General features: G+C 37.9%; 1 protein-coding gene across 1 annotated transcript in view; it reads left to right on the forward strand.

Annotated features, from left to right (window-relative positions):
* LOC113406855 (conserved oligomeric Golgi complex subunit 6) overlaps positions 1-19,319 on the forward strand; it is a 98,681-nt gene that overhangs the window by 21,462 nt on the left and 57,900 nt on the right. The window contains exons 5-8 of the mRNA XM_026653644.1: positions 10,645-10,756; positions 14,257-14,339; positions 14,570-14,640; positions 15,509-15,602. Coding sequence (XP_026509429.1) covers positions 10,645-10,756; positions 14,257-14,339; positions 14,570-14,640; positions 15,509-15,602 — 360 coding nt within the window. The remainder of the gene's footprint in view (positions 1-10,644; positions 10,757-14,256; positions 14,340-14,569; positions 14,641-15,508; positions 15,603-19,319) is intronic.

Here is a 19,319-nt window from a genome sequence, read left to right on the forward strand (position 1 = left end):
AAAAGCCGGACATGTCCGGGAAAATCCGGACGTATGGTAACCCTACAGGAAGTGACATAACTCTTTTGAAACTACAATTTCCCTCTCTTCCATTCTCCATACCTTCAGGACAATTTTACTGCTCTGTCATCTTTTCCACTCAGAATACACAGGAAAATACCTGCTGCAGCATGCCCTTCACACTCAATATTGAGGATAGCATTGAAGGATTGCCTTGAGATTGTTTCTTTTCTTGTATCAGAGGGGTAGCCGTGTTAGTCTGGATCTGTAAAAGCAGCAAAGAGTCCTGTGGCACCTTATAGACTAACAGACGTATTGGAGCATGAGCTTTCGTGGGTGAATACCCACTTTGTCGGATGCATCATTTCTTTTCTTGCTTTGTTATTATAATTTGAATTGCACTTGGTTTTATGCTAGGGAAATATCTATGTCAGGACAGACTTGTAATCTACAGGTTTTGGTACTTTATGGGATTACATGTCTTTATTGGTGCTAATCTTTGCCGTAGGATACAAAACCTTGACTAATGTGTAATGCTACTAGAAATTATGTTTATCTTTGCCATCTGTTTTCTGAAACATACTGTAGCTCTATAGGATCCTTCACAAGCAAACCAAAAACTATTCTTCATGTATATATTGGACATCAGTGATGAACTAGGGCCCAGTTCTGCTTGGACATACTCCCCGCACAACTCAGATTGTTACCAAAAATTGAGCAATTCAGCTTTCCTTTTTAATTTATATCATATGAAGGTATTAACTAACTTATTTATTCCACCTATTAGAATCATAGAATCTCAGGGTTGGAAGGGACCTCAGGAGGTCATCTAGTCCAACCCCCTGCTCAAAGCAGGACCAATCCCCAAACAGATTTTTGCCCAAGATCCCTAAGTGGCCCCCTCAAGGATTGAGCTCACAACCCTGAGTTTAGCAGACCAATGCTCAAACCACTGAGCTATCCTATTGAAATACACTCCTAATGCATGATAAGGGTAAGGAACTGAGGAGAGACAGCATGTGATAAAACTAAATTATGAGCGATTCCTACCAATTTACTAAAATAGATAAGACTCAAGCAGGCTCTCAACCAAGTAAGGGACACCTACATGATGACAGTTTTCCAACAACCTTGGCACCAAAGCATTTGTATGTGTCAAAGAAGTAGCTCAGATTCAAAGTAGCTTGTGATCTGAAATCTAGTAAGAAGCTAAAAATCTAGTAAGAAGCTAAAAAGGATGATTCCTTTGTGCTTTATTGTGCTCCTTAGAACGCTCTAAAAACACTTCATAGGTATTTACTGCATTTTTGAAGCAGGCTGGTTCAGGAAAGCAGAACTAATTTTTGCACAATTAAAATGTTACCATTTGTTATGTAAGTATAATTAAGTGACTTGAATATTGTATTGTGTTCTTCTCCCCATCAGCTCCCGCCTTCCCTCCTCTCATATGTTGCTTGTGTTCTTAGATTATATCTTCTCGGGACTCTCTTTTTTTGGGGGGGCGGGGGGAGGAGTGAGGAAGAGTTGTCTGCATTTGTAAAGGGCCTAAGACTATGGTGACCTGAAACTGATTGGGGTCTCTGGATGTAACAGTACATAGTTTATTATAAGAGGAACTGGCAACACTGCCTCTAATTGTTTGCCCATTACCTTCTATCATAAGACTCAGTTTTCAGTTGCTTATAACTTGGCCAAACTTTTACCATTTGGAATGAAAATTGTCAAGCTAAGTCTGCCTTAAGCTGATTTTTGTAAAGTTTCAACTAAAAGGTGGCAATATTCAAGAATGAGATTAGTTCAAAATATGTTGTTTTCCCATGTGGAAAAAATTGTAAGTGATCGTTTAAAGACTGTATCGTAATGCATACACCTAGGGGGGACAATTTTAGGTTGCTTAGGCATGCTTAAGTATGGCATTTCCTAACCTTTGAGTGCTTGACTTCGTGACCGTAACATTCTTTTAATGTAGTTTTTATTTAATATTTTACATATATATACATATATACAGAGAGAGAGAGAAGAGGGCGTAGGGTTACATAACTCTTGAGTAACTAATGGGGCATTTAATGTGCTGGATGAGGTACACCACATGCTGTGATAGGCCCTAATAGCAACTATGTGGGTGAAACCAGACAATCACCACACTTTTAAATGAACTCACACATAAAAATAAGACAAAAACACCACATCACCTGTGGGCGTACACTTTTCTCAAAATGAGCATGCCATATCTGACCTCTCAGTGCTCATCTTCAAAGGAAACCTACACGACACCTTCAAAAGTTGAGCCTGGGAGCTTAAAGTCATAACTTTGCTAGACACTAAAAATCATGGTCTTAATAAAGACACTGGATTTATGACCTTTTACAGTCATATCTCCCTTTTTGTCCTGTGATGACTGCAGAGGTGTTAACTGGGCACTTCACCGTGAATGGTCTCATAGAGTATGTGTTAACTACCTTATGCTACACTATAAACTTACATAATGTAACTACATCACTCAAGATGTGAAAAATCCACACCCCTGTGTAATGCAGTTATACCGACCTAGCCGACGGTGTAGACAGTGCTATGTTGACAAGGAGGACTTCTCGTCTCTCAAGGAGGTGGATTAACTATGCTAAGGTCTGGTCTATACTACCCGCCTGAATCGGCGGGTAGAAATCGACCTCTCGGGGATCGATTTATCGCGTCCCATCGGGACGCGACAATCGATCCCCGAATCGGCGCTCTAACTCCACCAGGGGAGGTGGTAGTAAGCGCCGCCGACAAAAAGCCGCAGAAGTCGATTTTGCCGCCGTCCTCACAACGGGGTAAGTCGGCTGTGATACGTCGAATTCAGCTACGCTATTCACGTAGCTGAATTTTCGTATCTTAAATCGACTCCCCCCTGTAGTGTAGATGTAGCCTAAGAGAGCTCTCCCGTCAGCATAGTAGAATTTTCACTGAAGCGCTGCAGCAGCACAGCTGCACTGCTGCAGCATTTTAAGTGTAGACTTGTCCTGAGTACTTTTCCCAGACCTGAAGAAGAGCTCTACATAGCTCAAAAGCTTGTCTCTTCCAGGAGTTGGTCCAATAAAAGATATTACCTCACCCTTCTTGTCTCGTTAAGGGATTTAAGAACTTTCAGTGAGACTTGTGCTTCTAAATACCTTAGACTTTTTTAAAATCTCCTCCTCTGTTTTCATGCGGTTATAAGAGGTGTATTGTCTGCTGTGGGTCATTATTTTTAAAATGCATTTTGTTATTTTAAAACTGAAACGGCTTGTATGAGCATGCCATTAAAACTAGATAAATTGAGAACAATAAATTTATCTCTTTGTAGCAATCTTTCATTTGTATTTGTTTTGTTTTTGTTTTAATAAAAATGAATCCAAAAAAAGAACCTATTGTGTTATTGGAACATGTAGCTGTGTTAGTTATATTGATTCTGGAGCATTTGTTTCCTGTAGCATTAAGTAAATTAAACAAGATGAAACATTAATAAGCATTAAACAAATAACCTTTAACTATATTTTATAAATTATTTTTATGGTTGTCTTAAATGCATTACTAGTGTTTATACTATTTATAAAGGAAAAAAGAGTGAGCATAGAGAGAGCACCCACAGTTCTCAGAAAAACAGGCTTGAAAGCCTTTCACTGGGAACAATGTTTTCAATAAACATGCATTCTGCTACAGTAATCTTGCACATTGTATAGTACTCCCTTAGCTGAGAATCTTATTGATGTGTTGGATTTTTTTTTTTATAGATTACTTTCCCATTAGTAATTGATTTAGAAGGACTTCAGGAAGTTCAGCAATGTTTGTGGCAGGTTGGAGAAATATGCTTTCATCAGTATCCATGGAGAAAAGAAAAGTGGTGATTTGTACTACTGAGTTGTACTTTGTGTCCTGACCTTTTGAATCTTGCTGGAATTACACTTCCTGTGAAGAATATTTCATGTGGAAGATCGACTGATTGCCTAAAGTTCAATACAAATTAATTTGGGGAGGGAAAAGTTAAGACCTGGAGCCTGATTCTCCTCTCACTTATACCAATATATAAAGCATAAGTAATGAGGCATTAAGCAGGAATAATTCCACTCTGGTCAGTGGAGTTTTGCCACTATAAAAAATGGTATAACAGATGCAATTTGGGCCATCGAGCTACATTAGGAAATTCATCTATTTCAGACAATGCTAGCTATGGGCCACCTGCACTGCAATTGAACATGATCTATCTATTGGGAATTTTTGTGTGTGTTAAGTATAATCCTGTATTAGAACTGAGCTGAGTCTGAATCAGTCTGTAAGAATCATTCTCTAAGAATAGGTTATACATACAAACACCTGTGAAGGATGGTCTAGGTATACTTGGTCCTGCCCCACCATTGGAGGACTTCTCAAGGTTCCTTCCAGCCCCACATTTCTATGATTCTTGAAGATGAACAAGTAAGTTCTTAATGGGAAAATTAGTGCAGGTTAATGCTGGTTGGAACATTAACCTTTCATCATAAGAGAAATCATGAATGCATTAAAAACTATGGTCCTGATCCTTATTTTACATCACTGTAAGAGTGTAAAAGGGCATTACAGTGAGCATATATGCCCATTTTAAGCTCCTTGACACTGCCCAAACATTGCCTTAGTATAAACAGGAATCAGGCTCAGAGTTATATTTAATAATGTGGCCTACAAAAAGAGGTTCATCCTGACAAGGAACTAAAGTTATTTGATGTAAAACAACTTTCTCATTTGTCTGTATCAACCTTCTTTTGGAGACAACATTGTGAAATACTGAAAAACTGATTTTTGTGAACTTTCTTTTGAATTCGGGATGGCTGGTTGGTTCATGGCCATTTAATTCAATAATAGTAGTTGAAATCCCATGTTGTTGCATGGGTGTAATTCGTAAATTCACATGTGTAAGAAAGCAGCAAATGGCTTAGAACTTAAAAATTGAATTGTAACAGACCACAGATTCCACTGATGATTGAACCTGGTAGTATTCTGAACAAATAGAGCTCTCAACCGTGCTTGTAGTTGTTTTCATTTCTTCACATTGACTCAACAGAGATTCTAGGCTTTAGAGTAGGGGAGGGCAAACTACGGCCCACGGGCTGGAAAGCCTGTCAGGGCTTTCAGTCTGGCCTGCAGGATTGCCAGCTCTGTGGCGCAGCAGGGCTAAGGCAGGCTCCCTGCCTGCCCTGGCCCCGCGTGGCTCCTGGAAGCGGACAGCACCACGTCCCGGGGGAAGAGGGGGCAGAGGGCTCCATGCACTGCCCTCGCCTGCAGGCACCACCTCCCGCAGCTCCCATTGGCCAGGAACGGGGAACCGTGGCCAATGGGCGCTTCGGGGGTGGTACCTGCAGGTGAGGGCAGCGTGCGGCGGAGCAGCCTGCCCCACCCCACCCCCAGGACATGCTGGCCACTTCCAGGAGTGCCTGCCTTAGCCCCGCTGCGTGCCACTGCCATCCCGGCGCTGCTCGAGGTAAGCAGCGCCGGGCTGGAGCCCGCTCCCTGAACTCCTCCTGCACCCCAACTCTCTGCCCTGAGCGCCCTAACCCCCTGCCTTGAGCTCCCTGCCGCATGCCTCCTGCACCCCAACCCCCTGTCCTGCACCCCCTTCTGCACCCCAACCCCTGCCCTGAGTCCCTCCCACACCCCGCACTCCCTCCCGCACTCCAACTCCCTGCCCCAGCCCTACATTCATGGCCCTGCATACAATTTCCCCACCCAGATATGGCTCTTGGGCCAAAAAGTTTGCCCTCCCCTGCTTTAGAGTGATGTTGTGGGTTGTGTTGAGTTGTTGGTGGGTTATGTTGTGCTGGGAGAATTCTGTGGACTTGTGCAGGTGGCAAATGAGGAACTGTGTACTGTGTTGAGAGTCTGTGTGTATTTGGGTTTAATGTGTATGCTTGTGTTGTGTGTTACTGGGTGTATCATTTGGGTCAGGCAATGCACCATCTGTGCAGTTTCCCTCATTCAACCAATGAAATTGTTTCATGCAAATTAGCTTTAGAGTAAAGCTGGTGTTTGGTTGAGTTACCTGAATGCTTACAAAAGAGAACTTATTCACTGAAACCAAGATTGGCTCATGAACAGAAAAAATAGATTAAATTTAGTGAATTTCTTTGCAATGAATAATTTGCTTAGTTGTAATATTTAGTAATCTTAGAATTTGTTAACCATAGTACATAAAGGAAGAAGTTTTGTACCATTTCAGTGCTGTTAATATCATCTGGCACCTAAAGTATTGCTTGTGATTTAGCTTGCTTCATTTCCCCTAAAAGATTTAATGGTGGAAGGTTAGTGTCTTTATGCCAGTGCTTGTGCAGATCTTTAATATTGTAAGGTAGGCCTGACCATTTTGTATTAATGTATGTAGTATTGTAGTCGTGATGGTCCCAGATATTAGAGACACAAGGTGGGTGAGATAACATATTTTATTGGCTCAACTTCTTTCAGTGACAGAGACAAGCTTTTGAGTTTACACAGAGCTCTGTGTAAATTCAAAAGCTTGTGTCTCACCAACAGAAGTTGGCCCAATAAAAGATATTACTTCACCCACGTTGTCTGTCATCTTGCATTAGGGTTGCCAGATGTCCAGTTTTCGACCTGAACGCCCGGTGGAAAAGGGACCATGGGGCAAAGGTGTTTGGTTTTGTGCAAATTAGAAAGTTGGCAACCCTGGCTTGCATTGAGGCTATTTAGTATGATTTTAAATTTTTTACCGTTTTATAGTTTTTCTTTATTATATCCTATGACTTACTACGTGGAGACATTCAGCAACTAATGGTTCTAACCTCTTGTATTAAAATGTGTGCTTAATAGGTAAAATATAAAACACAAACATTAATGGTACATTACCACTCTGCAGTTACAACATTTGTTTTCCTATTTGCTGCTGAAGTGCATGTTTGCGGATGGTTTCCTTGTACTTACTAGTGTCTCCAGAAGAAGTCATCCTATGTTTTATTTTGTGTATATTCCTTCCTAGTATACGTTCCCTGAAAAAGCAGAATAGAAAAACATTTTTCTAACAACTGGGTGTGGGAGAGTTAAAAATGACGGCTATGGTCTCTTTTTATGCTTTTTTTGTTTGTTTAAAATACTTTGACCTTGAAACTTGTAAATTTCAAAGCTTTAAAATGTGATGAATCCTTAGTGCACTAAACTGAAATTAATTTCTCAAGGGGTCAGAATGTGCTGCCGTGACTCTTCATATGAAGGAGACTAAGACTGCCAGGAAATGTTCGGTAGCAATATAAAACTGAACCTCAGAAAAGGCACTCTCTCCCCCACCTCGTTCATTGAGGAGTCTAGGTGATAATCCTAACAGAGCACTTTTGTGTTTGGTTCAAGGGAAAAGTGCATGAAGTGCATAATTTTCCCAGCAGTTTGAGTGTTCTCACAGAAGTATTCTGTTTCCATGGTAACTATTAACTGGGAAATGGCTCTTCACTAGTTTCCCCCTGAGAGCTTAAAGTGCAACAGTGTTTGGTACTTCCCCCTTTTGCATTGGTGGTATGTTCCCATGATATGTTAGTTTTGTTCTTTTATGCAGAGTTGACTTTTGAAAGGAACCATTGTATTTTGCATAGCAGTACAGTATCTGCATACCCTCTGCTATAATGTACATGCTCAGCACACAATTTTAAAATGATCTCCACTATGTCAGATAAAATAATAGGTCCTGAAAAACTGTGCCAGGTACTAGACAAATCTCTTTATTATGTTGTATATGTAAGAGATGCTCCTCCCTTTAATTTTTTTGTTGTACATACTCTGTAAACTGCACAGCACTTTTGCCTCATGTGTGTTAGCAATGCACTAACACACGCATTAGCAGTATTTTCGATTGTGCTTGCTTTCTGATGAATTGATGGCTCTTGGAACTATTATATTAAATTCCACAATTTATTTTAACTACAAAGTTCACATGCATGCTGTTGTTCAAGAAAATATACTACTTTAAAAAAAATTCAAGTGTAAGTGGCTTTATATTAATGCTGTATACTGCCATGTGGAAGACGTTGGTTGATTTTCCAGTCTCCTGCTCCCTAGGAGTCAGATTCTGTCACCCTTATTCATGTTGAAATCAGTGGGGCTACTTTCACAATAAAGTACTAGTCAACATAAATAGGCTTGGAAGGATTACATTTTTATTGATAAATGTCAGTAAACATCAATTTCACAGTACACCACAACCCAACAAAAATATTTCCATCTATAATTGAATTTTACAAATAGACAAAGCAAGAAAAATGCTGCTTTAGAATTCATTAGAGTCAAAATCCAGTGATTTAGGCTTTTTGAATTAGGCTTGTTACAAATGGACTAAAGAATGAATAGTAAAAACAGGTATGATATGTTCGTTTAAGGATATTTACTTTGAATATTTCGATATCTGATGTTGACAAGTTTTCAATGGTTTATAAAGCTTTAACGTTTTGAATCTCAACATCTACTGTCATTAAATAATTGTCTGACATCTCCATAATTTCATGCAACTGTGAACATTTAACTAGATAAAAATGCGAAAAAATGCTTTAAAATAAACATCAGTATTATCCATTGAAATTATAAAGAAGTAAAAATCAAATTCTTCCAAGCCTAAACATAAGTGCAGTATAATCTAGTTCTGGACCTAGATTTAAGAAACTAATTTAAATCCCTTGGACGGGCAAGAAGTCCTTTGTTACACAAAAGTCCCTTAAAGAAGAGTATTAACATATTTTGATGGAAGCCTAAGTATGACGTGGAAAAAGGGTGTGTAATGTAGAAAGAGGGGTTTTTAACTACTTTAAACACATAACCAAATTGACATTCAACTGATAAACATAACAATGAGTAAGCAACAGGGTTTTAATTAACACACAAATTGATAGGATTCTTGTTTTAATCATTTTCCTCTTTATAATCAAATTAAATTGTTTAAGATAGAGATAAAACATTGCTGCCACCTAGAGGCTCTTGCATATTTTGCTGCATGCAAGGTGTAACACTGATATTTGACAATTTCAACCCAAATCCTCAGGGTTTTACTGAATTAGGCTGTGTTTTACTGAAATTATTTGATTATTGTGAGAATTCAGAGTGGGTCAGTTTGTTGTTCTGGCAGACAGTCACCAAGGACATATTGGGTTTAGAGTGGATTTAAAGCATTGTTTTGGGAGGAGCATCACTCCTGATCCTGGTGGCCACGGTGGAGAGATGGGGAAGGGTGGAGAGATGATCATATGAAATGAGGACATTTGGAAGGAGTGAAGTTTCAGTGGGTGGATGGTTGCAGATGGATTGGGGGATATGAATAAAAAGATTATTAATGTGGCTAATGAACCCTGAGAGCAGAGGACTGTTGCTTTTTTCCATTTCTTTGGTAACTAATGGTGGCTGCTTTCACACAGTTATTTTTGTATTTTCTTTTGAAAGGTAATTCTCTCCAGAGCAACTACATTAGCATATTGTTGTATGACTGTTCCTTTCAAATGTCCAAGCCTTTAAGATTGTAATAATAATACTGGCCTAAAAATTCAAAAGTGACTTGATTTTGAGTGCTTCAGTTTTTAAGTGGTCAGCCTGAGACCACTTTAAATGGACTTTATTTTCTGAGAGTGTGGGCCTCCGTACTTCTATAAATCAGGCCACATAAGGAGAGCACCTCAAAATTGAGTTTCCAGAATCATTGGTCATTTATGAAAATGTAAACCAGTATAAGTAAACAGGGTACAGTTAAGAACATTTATAAAAATAACTTAAAAATCTTAGTAAAAGATAGATTTAGGCTGAACTGTCTATTTGTGGCTATCAACTTTTAACCAGAAAGTAACCAAAAATTTCTTCAGAACTAGAGGAACTCAGATCAGCCATTAAGTGAAGGCAGCTTAGTTAAGCAGTGAAGGCAGCACTGCAAGCTGCCCGCCACTGCAGATTGACCTCTGCATAACTACACCCATTGGGCTACTTTCAGGGCCTTCCATGACTGTAGGACTGGATTTGCCCCAGTGTGCACATAGATACTGCCCATTCAGTGATTTTTCCATTTAATTGTCTGTGAGATTTACCTTAAGGGGGTAGGGGGAGGGGCGAAGGGGCAAGAGGATATGGGAACTGGCTAATACATTTTTGAGGGTGTATGGAATTAGTAAATGACCCCTGACAGTGTGTTCTTCAATGGAAATTGCACCTGTTCTCCCGAAAAGTGGGTGAGTTAATGTGCCAATTGGTTCAGTTCTGGTGTTCTGTGGGTATAGCCTTTTTTGTATCTGTGAAAACATGAGCTAAAGGCTCAAGCAGACTTCATTCTCACAATGAACTTCTTGAAAGGAAATGGCAGGCATCTATTGAACTATGGAAGTGTGGATACCTATGCCAGTTAATCTATTATATAAATGTTAACTGAATATTTTAGTAACTTGTTCCTACTTTCAAATACATGGGCTCACATTGCTGAGTAAAATCGATGAAGATGTGTGTGAGCTTAGTAAGTAATTATATCAGGTATATGGTGATGCAATTTAAGTATCTGAGGGCAAGATTGCACTATTAGAAATAAAGAGAGCATTGATTTTTAAAATACGAATATTTTCAAAAATCAGTAGATACAAAATAAGTTAGAGATAATATAAAAAACTAATGTCCTTGGCACTTTTATTACAGTCAAAGACTAGAAATGAAAGCACAAGTTGCAGGTGCTTTCATAGAAAAATTCCAACTGACTCCAGATGAAATGAACCTTCTTCGAGGCACAAGAGATGGCCCAATTACCGAGGTAACTCAAAATACATTATAAATTTTGTACTGAGTTAAAACACAACAGAACCATTAGAGCAGCATACATAGGAAGGTCTGTCACATCATTACTTTTCTTTTATATTGAATGAATTTATCTCGTAATAGAATGATGTCTGTAAGTGTCCGGATATCATAATGAGTAAAAATAATCACAGTAAAAAATTCTGTTCTGATTAATGACTGGTGAGGGGCAATAAAATTGATATTTTAATGTTGTATTTCTCCTCCACTGTGAAAAGATTTTTTTTTTAAAGCCTCAGATTCTATATTTTTAGTTTGTTAAAACTCTGTCTTGACCAAGTAAAGAAACTTAACAGTTCATGGTACTTTCAGATTATGTAGCACCACTATTGTGTGTGTGTGTATATTTTACTTGGCTACGGCAATATATAAATTGTTTAAGTTGATTTAAAGTAGGACTTTCCCTCATTGTTTCATTTGTTGTTGTTTGAAATATTAGGTGCTGACTCACTTATTTTTAGTCACCTTCTAAACTAAGTTTTTAAACATATTGATATGTTTTTGCTTAAGAAAGCACATTGTTCTATGGCGAAAGCAATTAAAATATCCAGAGAATTAAGTATATTTAATAGCTTTTATTATTTTAGTTACATGGAAACTTTCATTGAAATACAGAATACCTGCTGAGACGCAGTATCTCATTTCCACAGACATCCTGTTAGCAGTGAGAGCATTATTAAAGACATGGAGCAGATAGCCATAAACAATACTAACAAAAGCACAAATGAAAGCATGTTAAATGATCATGCACTTGAGTAATTGCCATGTACTTAATAAAACACCAAATGTTACCTTGAAAGAAACGTTTCAGTTGTGATAGAAAACATTAAGTTCAAAATACAGACATTTTCATAAAACAGTTTTCTCAAATGTTTACTTCTCAAGGGCCTAATCCAAAACTCCTTGAGGTTTTTTTTTTTAATTTACTTCAGTGGATTTTGGATTAGGCCCTAACCTTTATTTCTGCAGTTATCTCTATGCTCCTTCTCCTCCTTGAATGTAGGAGGCAATCCTGCAAGGTGCTGCATGCCCTCTAATCCAATTGCAGTTGAGGGAGTGCAGTAACTCACAAGATCAAGTCCTAAAAGATTCTCTCACCCATTCCTAAATGAAGTTGCTGAAGTTCAGACTCTGACAGAAACTAAACTAAATCCAAATCCTAACCCTTCTCACTACACCACATCTGTGAAAAAGGGGGTTCTCTGCTGTCTTCCTCCTTGGCTTCCTGGGAGAAAATGTATATTTCCTCCTGGTGAGCTCTCCAGCAATGGCTAGAAGATCATTTCTCCCTACCCTGTCTAAATGGAGTATGGGCTATGACTCTATGAAACTCCTTTCATGTTTTCTCTCTTCTCTTTGTGTAGGTAGGGATGGAGAAGAGTAGGGGACATGAGCACCCAATAATTGAGTAAATTTACTCAACGTTTGGCTGAGGGCAGAGCAGGGAACATTCCTTTGTTGTGCATTCTTTTTAATCTACCTAAGACTGTGCAGAAATTGTGGGAATAGAATTGCAGTTGGGGTACTGAAGCAGCAGACTTGATGATGCACAATCAGCTAGCTACAAGTCTAGTATGGACCTGGACTGAAGATAATTCTAGTGTGTTTAAAAAAATATTATTGTAGGTCTTGAGAATACATTCCTCAGAATTGAAAAACACAGTTGGTAAAACTGTATCAGAAAATAGTTTTATTTGATTCTTACCTTTAACACAGGTGATAAGAAAATACTGTAGTTGATTATACAATCAGACTACTTCAAGTAAACAAAACAATTTTTAAAATTAGATTTCCTGTGTAAAAATATAGTGGAGGCCTAGTGGACCATAATGACCTCATGTGTGTCCTCCAATAATTAAGCACAGTAGGGGTAATTCAGAAAGCTACTAGACAACTATTGGGCTATGCTAGCAGAGAATTTATGGTGCATGTTAGCCTTGATTTCTTTGCTTTTATTATTTTCTGTCAGAAATTTACTATTTTTGTTATGTAGCTTAGTATGTGTGAATTTGCAAAGCTGTTCTCAAATCCCCACTCCCACACTCATGCATTAAAAACTTTAAAATACCAGCCTCTTTAATCTGAAAATATCTGTAGAGTAATTTTTAAGCTGTTGTCTAAACTCAGTTTGGCCAAAGTTTACTGTGCAGGCTGACATGCATGCACTGCAAAGTATTATGAACTTCTTAGGAAATAAAAAGTTGACACACATGCCCAATGATTCTGTACTTTTTCAGATTTAGAGACAGAGACATTTTTAAACTATAAAGAACACTTTTGAAATTGTTTCAAATTTCAGATATTTTATCTGGGGAGACCTTGTATGTCAAAATTAATCAAAGACTAACTTTGCCTTTTAATTTTTTTTTTAAATGAAAGAAAACCTATATTTTTCTACCGTGTTAGTTATAAATCCTCCAAATCAGGGACAGTAGTGGAAATATGGTGCATCCTTAATGATAACATCAAATACAACAAAGTGACTATCATGGGAGTCTTTTTAACTGCTGATAGTGTATTGTATATTTTTGGCTTTTATTTTTATATGCAGAATGATTTACAATTAAAAAAACTCTGGATTTTATTTTGTCCACTGCAAATACTTAGTTTCCTTAGTGGATTATTATTCCATTCATATTTGAACAAGAATTAATGGAGAAAAAAGAGGGATAGGGAGGAATGATAAGTTCAGTTTTTATCACATCTGATTTGCAATGGCAGTGTGGGGGGGACGGATAGCTCAGTGGTTTGAGCATTGGCCTGTTAAACCCAGGATTGTGAGTTCAATCCTTGAGGGGGCCATATAGGGATCGGGGGCAAAAATCTGTCTGGGGATTGGTCCTGGTTTGAGCAGGGGGTTGGACTAGATGACCTCCTGAGATCCCTTCCAACCCTGATATTCTATGATTCTCCAAACGGAGAAGCAAGTGAGACTACTGGAGATGTGAAATTGAGCCCAATGTGGGAGAGGTCAGATGGTAGATGTAAGAAATGTTTGCCAAAACTCTAGATATGGCAGAGGTCACAAAGTGAAATGTGTGTAGAGCAGAGGTTTCCCAGTTGTGATCCTCGGAACATTTGCTGGTGTTCCAAATGTGCTGCTGGCTGTTGCCATTTTTACCACTGGAGAAAATCCAAACAGAAGAGCAAAAGCAGGCTGTCTGATTGCTCTGTTTCAAAAGGAACAAAATGTTCATTGCACAAAAGTCATTCCAGTGTTACTTTTCCATGTATGTAGTTGCTGTGGTTGCCACAAGGCTGCTGTGAACATGTGCGTGCTGTGCAAGAGACGTTCTGCCCAGTTGCATATGCCACTTCATCCAAAAATGCTGACTTCTAATATCAAATAGTTGTCAGTACAACCTCCAGTATAGCATTTTAGTATTGTTATTAAGTTTATTTTTCTTCATTTAAAAACTGGAAATGCTTTAAATCATTAAATACATTTTTTTAAAGGATTTTTTCAAGGCATTAGGAAGAGTAAAGCAAATTCATAATGATGTCAAGATTCTTCTCCGTACAAACCAACAGAGAACAGGGTGAGTTTAATCTGAATAACTACAAAGTAGTCATTTAATAGTTAAAACAGTAATTGTATGGAGATGCCTTATTTGTTCTTTCAAATGATGACAAAAGGCGCTGCAAATATGAACAAAATGTACACGTAACAGGAATTCATTTTGAAATTTCCATTTCTTTATAATGGTAACTTTTACATTAAATTTTAGATGCTTCTATAAACATCTAATAAAATATTTTTATTTTGTAGCCTAGAAATTATGGAACAGATGGCTTTGCTCCAAGAGACTTCTTATGAGCGACTTTACAGATGGGCTCAAAGTAGGGTTACACCTTTTATTTTTGTTTTTAGAAGATTTAGATTTATGAATATTAGGGTGATCAACTTTTTAGTTCTTTTAAAATGGGGGTAAGCTTAGCTAGAAGCCTTTCTTTGACTAAATCAGAAGGAAATCTAAGACACTACACTGTAGAGCAGTGGTTTTTAAAGAATGTAAGGCACTGGGTTGTGGCAGCTCTGGTCAGCACCACCGACTGGGCCGTTAAAAGTCCTGTCGGCAGTGCTACCCGGCTAAGGCAGGCTAGTCCCTACCTGTTCTGACACCGCACTGCGCCCCGAAAGAGGCCAGCAGCAGGTCTGGCTCCGCCAATGGGAGCTGGGGGGGGGGGGCAGTGCCTGCAGGTGAGAGCACTCAAAATCAATGGCCAGTGTGAGAATTTTGCCTGTAGGTGGCTTTATTCCATTTTGAGCTAGCTTGTTTCTTGCAGTATAGGAGTGTCTGGTTATCGCTTTGTAGGCACTGCTTCATTTAAAATCGAGGTAAAATGTGCAGTCTTTTAAAACCATGTAATGCTCTTTATTTAAATTTTTATATAGTAATACTCCTGGTTTAAAAATACGAACTTGATGGCATGCACAAATCTGTATTCAATAAGTCTCATTTTACACTGTTTTTAAAAACTGTTTGTTAAGAATTGAGACCCACATCACTCATATAGAAAAACACTGCTCATGGGGAAATTACAGTGATACAGACATGGGCAACCTGTTACATATTCTGAAAGTTATATTGTAAAATGAAGAGACTCTACTTGTAGCCTAATATCTTTCTGGTACATAAGAGATGTTACACCATCTTTACTGTCTAAATAGCATAGGTTTACCTGATATTGTATTGCTATTTTATAGGTGAGTGCAGGACTTTGACACAAGAATCATGTGACATTTCTCCAGTTCTCACCCAGGCCATGGAAGCCCTGCAGGATAGACCTGTTCTGTATAAGTAAGTAAACGTTCATGATTATTTCTAACACATGTAAGGGTATCTTTTCTTCTCTTAGCAAATAGATCCATTCCGAGTCTGTAATGTACAAACAATGATACTGAACATGATGATGATTAGTCTGGGGGGAGGACTAGCTCAGTGGTTTGAGCATTTGCCTGCTAAACCCAGGGTTGTGACTTCAATCCTTGAGGGGGCCACTTAGGGATCTGGGGCAAAAATCTGTCTGGGGATTGGTCCTGCTTTGAGCAGGGGGTTGGATTAGATGACCTCCTGAGGTCACTTTCAACCCTGATATTCTAAGAAAACTTTAAGAAAGGCATGTTTCAGTGTCTCTAAACTTTTGGTATATTCTTTGTTCAATCATTGTACAAGAAGTCTCACTGCTGGTCTTCTGAAAACATATTTGGGTTTTATTTCAAATAAAATGTTATACTAGCTATACTTTCATCCAATTTAAATGTGAATGTGTGTGCTCTCTTAAAGTTTTTTTGTTTTGTTTTAGTGGGGCTAGTCTAGGTTTCCTTTGTCAGAATGCAAGGCATCTAATTAGTACATTTACTTGTGGAAAATAAAAGTTTGCCAAAGCCTACTTAATTTTTATCCAGATTGTACCAGTACTGAGAGTATTTCCTATTATGTAAATTATAGTAGTCTATTAAAAGCAATGTATTATATATTTATATGCCCTACATGCTTTCTTTTCATATAAAGAAGGCACTTGAAGATATTAGGTCTTCCAGTTCAGTGCATTGCTTAAAAAGTTAATGTTGAAGTACAAACTACTGTATGCGGTTTAAAATGGAGATCATCTGACAGCCTCATTTCCTGTATTGTTGGAGGCCTCAGTCAGGATTTGAAGGACTTGATCCAAAATGCACAAGTACATCTCTTCACTAGTACTAATGGGGGATCAGGGTCAATTGTGTATTGTCCAGGTTTCTATCTTGCCCATATACCCTCCTCTACTGGTCTATGTTTAGCCTTTCCCACCAACATGAATAAAGTTAATTGTTTTTTTTTCTGTCTTTTGAATGCTTTAACTTTCTACTTTAATAACATAACTTTAACTTTTAAAATATGAATTTCTGTTTTATAAAGAAAGAACATTGTATGTGTAACTGTTCTATTGACATCAAGAAAACTTTATTTATTTGTTAATTTCCTGCACTACAGTAAATGGACCGCTCAAGCTGAAGAGTAACGATTTATCTTCTATAGTGAAAGCTTAATTCTTGATCAGAATTTTCTAACAAGACTTTTAAACCTAAATCCAGTTTGCTGATAACAAAGGCAAATTAACCACAAGGTGGCACTATCAGAACTGTCTTTGTTTTTGCTTTGGCTGCTCATGTTAGTCTGTTATGCATTGTACTGCATTTAGCCTGGATAGAGCAAAATACTTAAGTGTGTCAAATTTTTAGCACACGATTAGTAACTTTGACTTCAATATGACTACTTAAGTGCTTAAAGTTAGGTAGGGGCTTATGAGCGATATTATGTGGCAGAATTGAAAGAAAATAATCATGCTGAACATCAAACTCTTGAAATAACATCAGAAATCCATTATCTTTTTCCAGCCATTGTGTTATTGTGTTGTGACTTGAATGCAGTTAATTTTCAGTAATTATATGTAGAAGTAATTTGAAACGAAAGTAATTTTAAATAGAAATAAAAATTATTTTCATCTCCCCCTCGGGATGAAACAGAGATTCCTTAAATTTCTCCCCAATACCTTTTTCAGACCAGTTTAGGGTAAGCCACAATATTGCTCACTATATTTTATTAGGGTCATACTATACAATACTTCTACAATAAATACTGTGTTGTGTTTAAAGTATCCTACTTCAAAACCTTGGAAAATGCAGTAATGTGTTATTAACCTTTACAGAAAGTTTCTGATCTTTGGTAATGCCAGTACTACCATCTGTGGGAAAAAGATTTCAGATATCTTTTGAAGGTTCTTTGTGGTCAAGTCAGATTTCTGTTCTTGCTGCAAAACTAAGAGTGTGAAAGAAATTGTTTCCCATAAATGAAAAGGTAAACACTAATGAAACACCGTGTTGGTGCTTTATAAAATCTCAAGGATTAAATGCTAATGCCTGCTTCAATTAAAGGTCTCTAAGGGCTTGTCTGCACTGGCACTTTACAGTGCTGCAACTTTCTTGCTCAGGGGTGTGAAAAAACAGCCCCTTGAGCCCTGCAAGTTTCAGTGCTGTAAAGTGACAGTGTAGACAGTGCACTAGTGCTGGGAGCTATTCCCCTCATAGAGGTGGGTTTTTTTTATAGCGCTGGAAGAGCTCTCTCCCAGCGCTGGTGCTGCGCTACACAGCCATGTTAAAGCACTGCCGTGGCAGCGCTTTAACGTTGCTAGTGAAGACATGCCCTAAATCTTTACTAGAGCCAATGATAGGCTTACACAAAAAGAACAGAGGTGGTAGTTTGTGATATAATTTACCGGCCATAAAATTTCCACCACTGGATTGTGTGTAAGAATGGCTGTGGTTTTTTGGTTTTGTTTTTAAATGGAAAAAAAGAGTAAAAAATATAATCTTCAATTCAAATCACCATAACATAGTAGCACTTTATGTACATTTCCTCCTTTTTTGGCACCACTCTGACCTCACAATTAATTAAAAATACAGTACAAAGTCTAAAATTTTTAAGTATCTCTCAAATTTAAAAATTATATGAACACTAATTTGAAATCAAGTCACTAAAATACTGAGAATGTTTCCAAAATACATTGATTTTACAAACTAATTTGAACACACTTTTTCATTGCAACCTTTGTGCCATAAAATATGATTATGACAAACATTATTGCCATTCTTGAAACACTTAAATAAAAACGATGATCATTTCCTAACCAATCAAAGCACGGTTAGCTCAAATTAGCACACACAAGGTAACTGCACTTGAGGTAGCCTAGCTCCGTGACCATACTTCAAAACCACACTCAAGTTACAGAGTGATTTGATTAGCAGCAAAAATGATTAGCTGCAGAGGAGTTGTGGTATCTCAAGCTGTTGCATCTTCACTGCATTGCCAGCTCAAGTTTCAACCCCCTTCCCAAACTAGTTAGCTCAAGCTTAATGCACCACTTAATTTGTGGGAAAACTTCAGTTATAACTCAGCCTGACTTTGCTGTGAAGATTCGCTCTCACTCAGAAAAAAAATTGAACATACTTTAAATGTTTTGTCTTGTCAAACTTAGTTAACAAAACTTAACAGCACTACTGACATACTTCCTGGAACTGCAGTCAGTCCAGAGCAACTGAAATAAATGCTTCATCTGGGTCTTCACTTCCTCTTCCCAACTAGAATAAAGACAAATTTGAAAACTGGGTTTTTGTAGATGACGCATGAGCAGCCACAGCAAGAAGGACATTTCCCTGCTGATTTCTCAAGGTTTTCTCCACCCTCTTCCCTCCCCCATCTGCAATTATAGCTCCACTGGGAATTTGGTCTATTGTTGGAAGACAAGCTAAAAGAATCCAAATACTATTTTCCTTCTCCATAATGAATACTTATTATAAAGCTGTAGTAAATACACCATTTCAAGGGCAGATAATAATTAGTTTTTGCTGAATTTTTATACAATGCAGAATTATGTTATAATTATATTCTATTGTGGGTAAAAAGAAAAATATAATTTTCTATTTCCTCTTGCAAACATAATTATCAGTGTTATGTTACAGTTCTCAAAACCGATGA

This window comes from Terrapene carolina, unplaced genomic scaffold (genome assembly GCF_002925995.2).
Source record: "Terrapene carolina triunguis isolate 2854851 unplaced genomic scaffold, T_m_triunguis-2.0 Scaffold142, whole genome shotgun sequence".
Lineage (NCBI taxonomy): Eukaryota > Metazoa > Chordata > Testudines > Emydidae > Terrapene > Terrapene triunguis.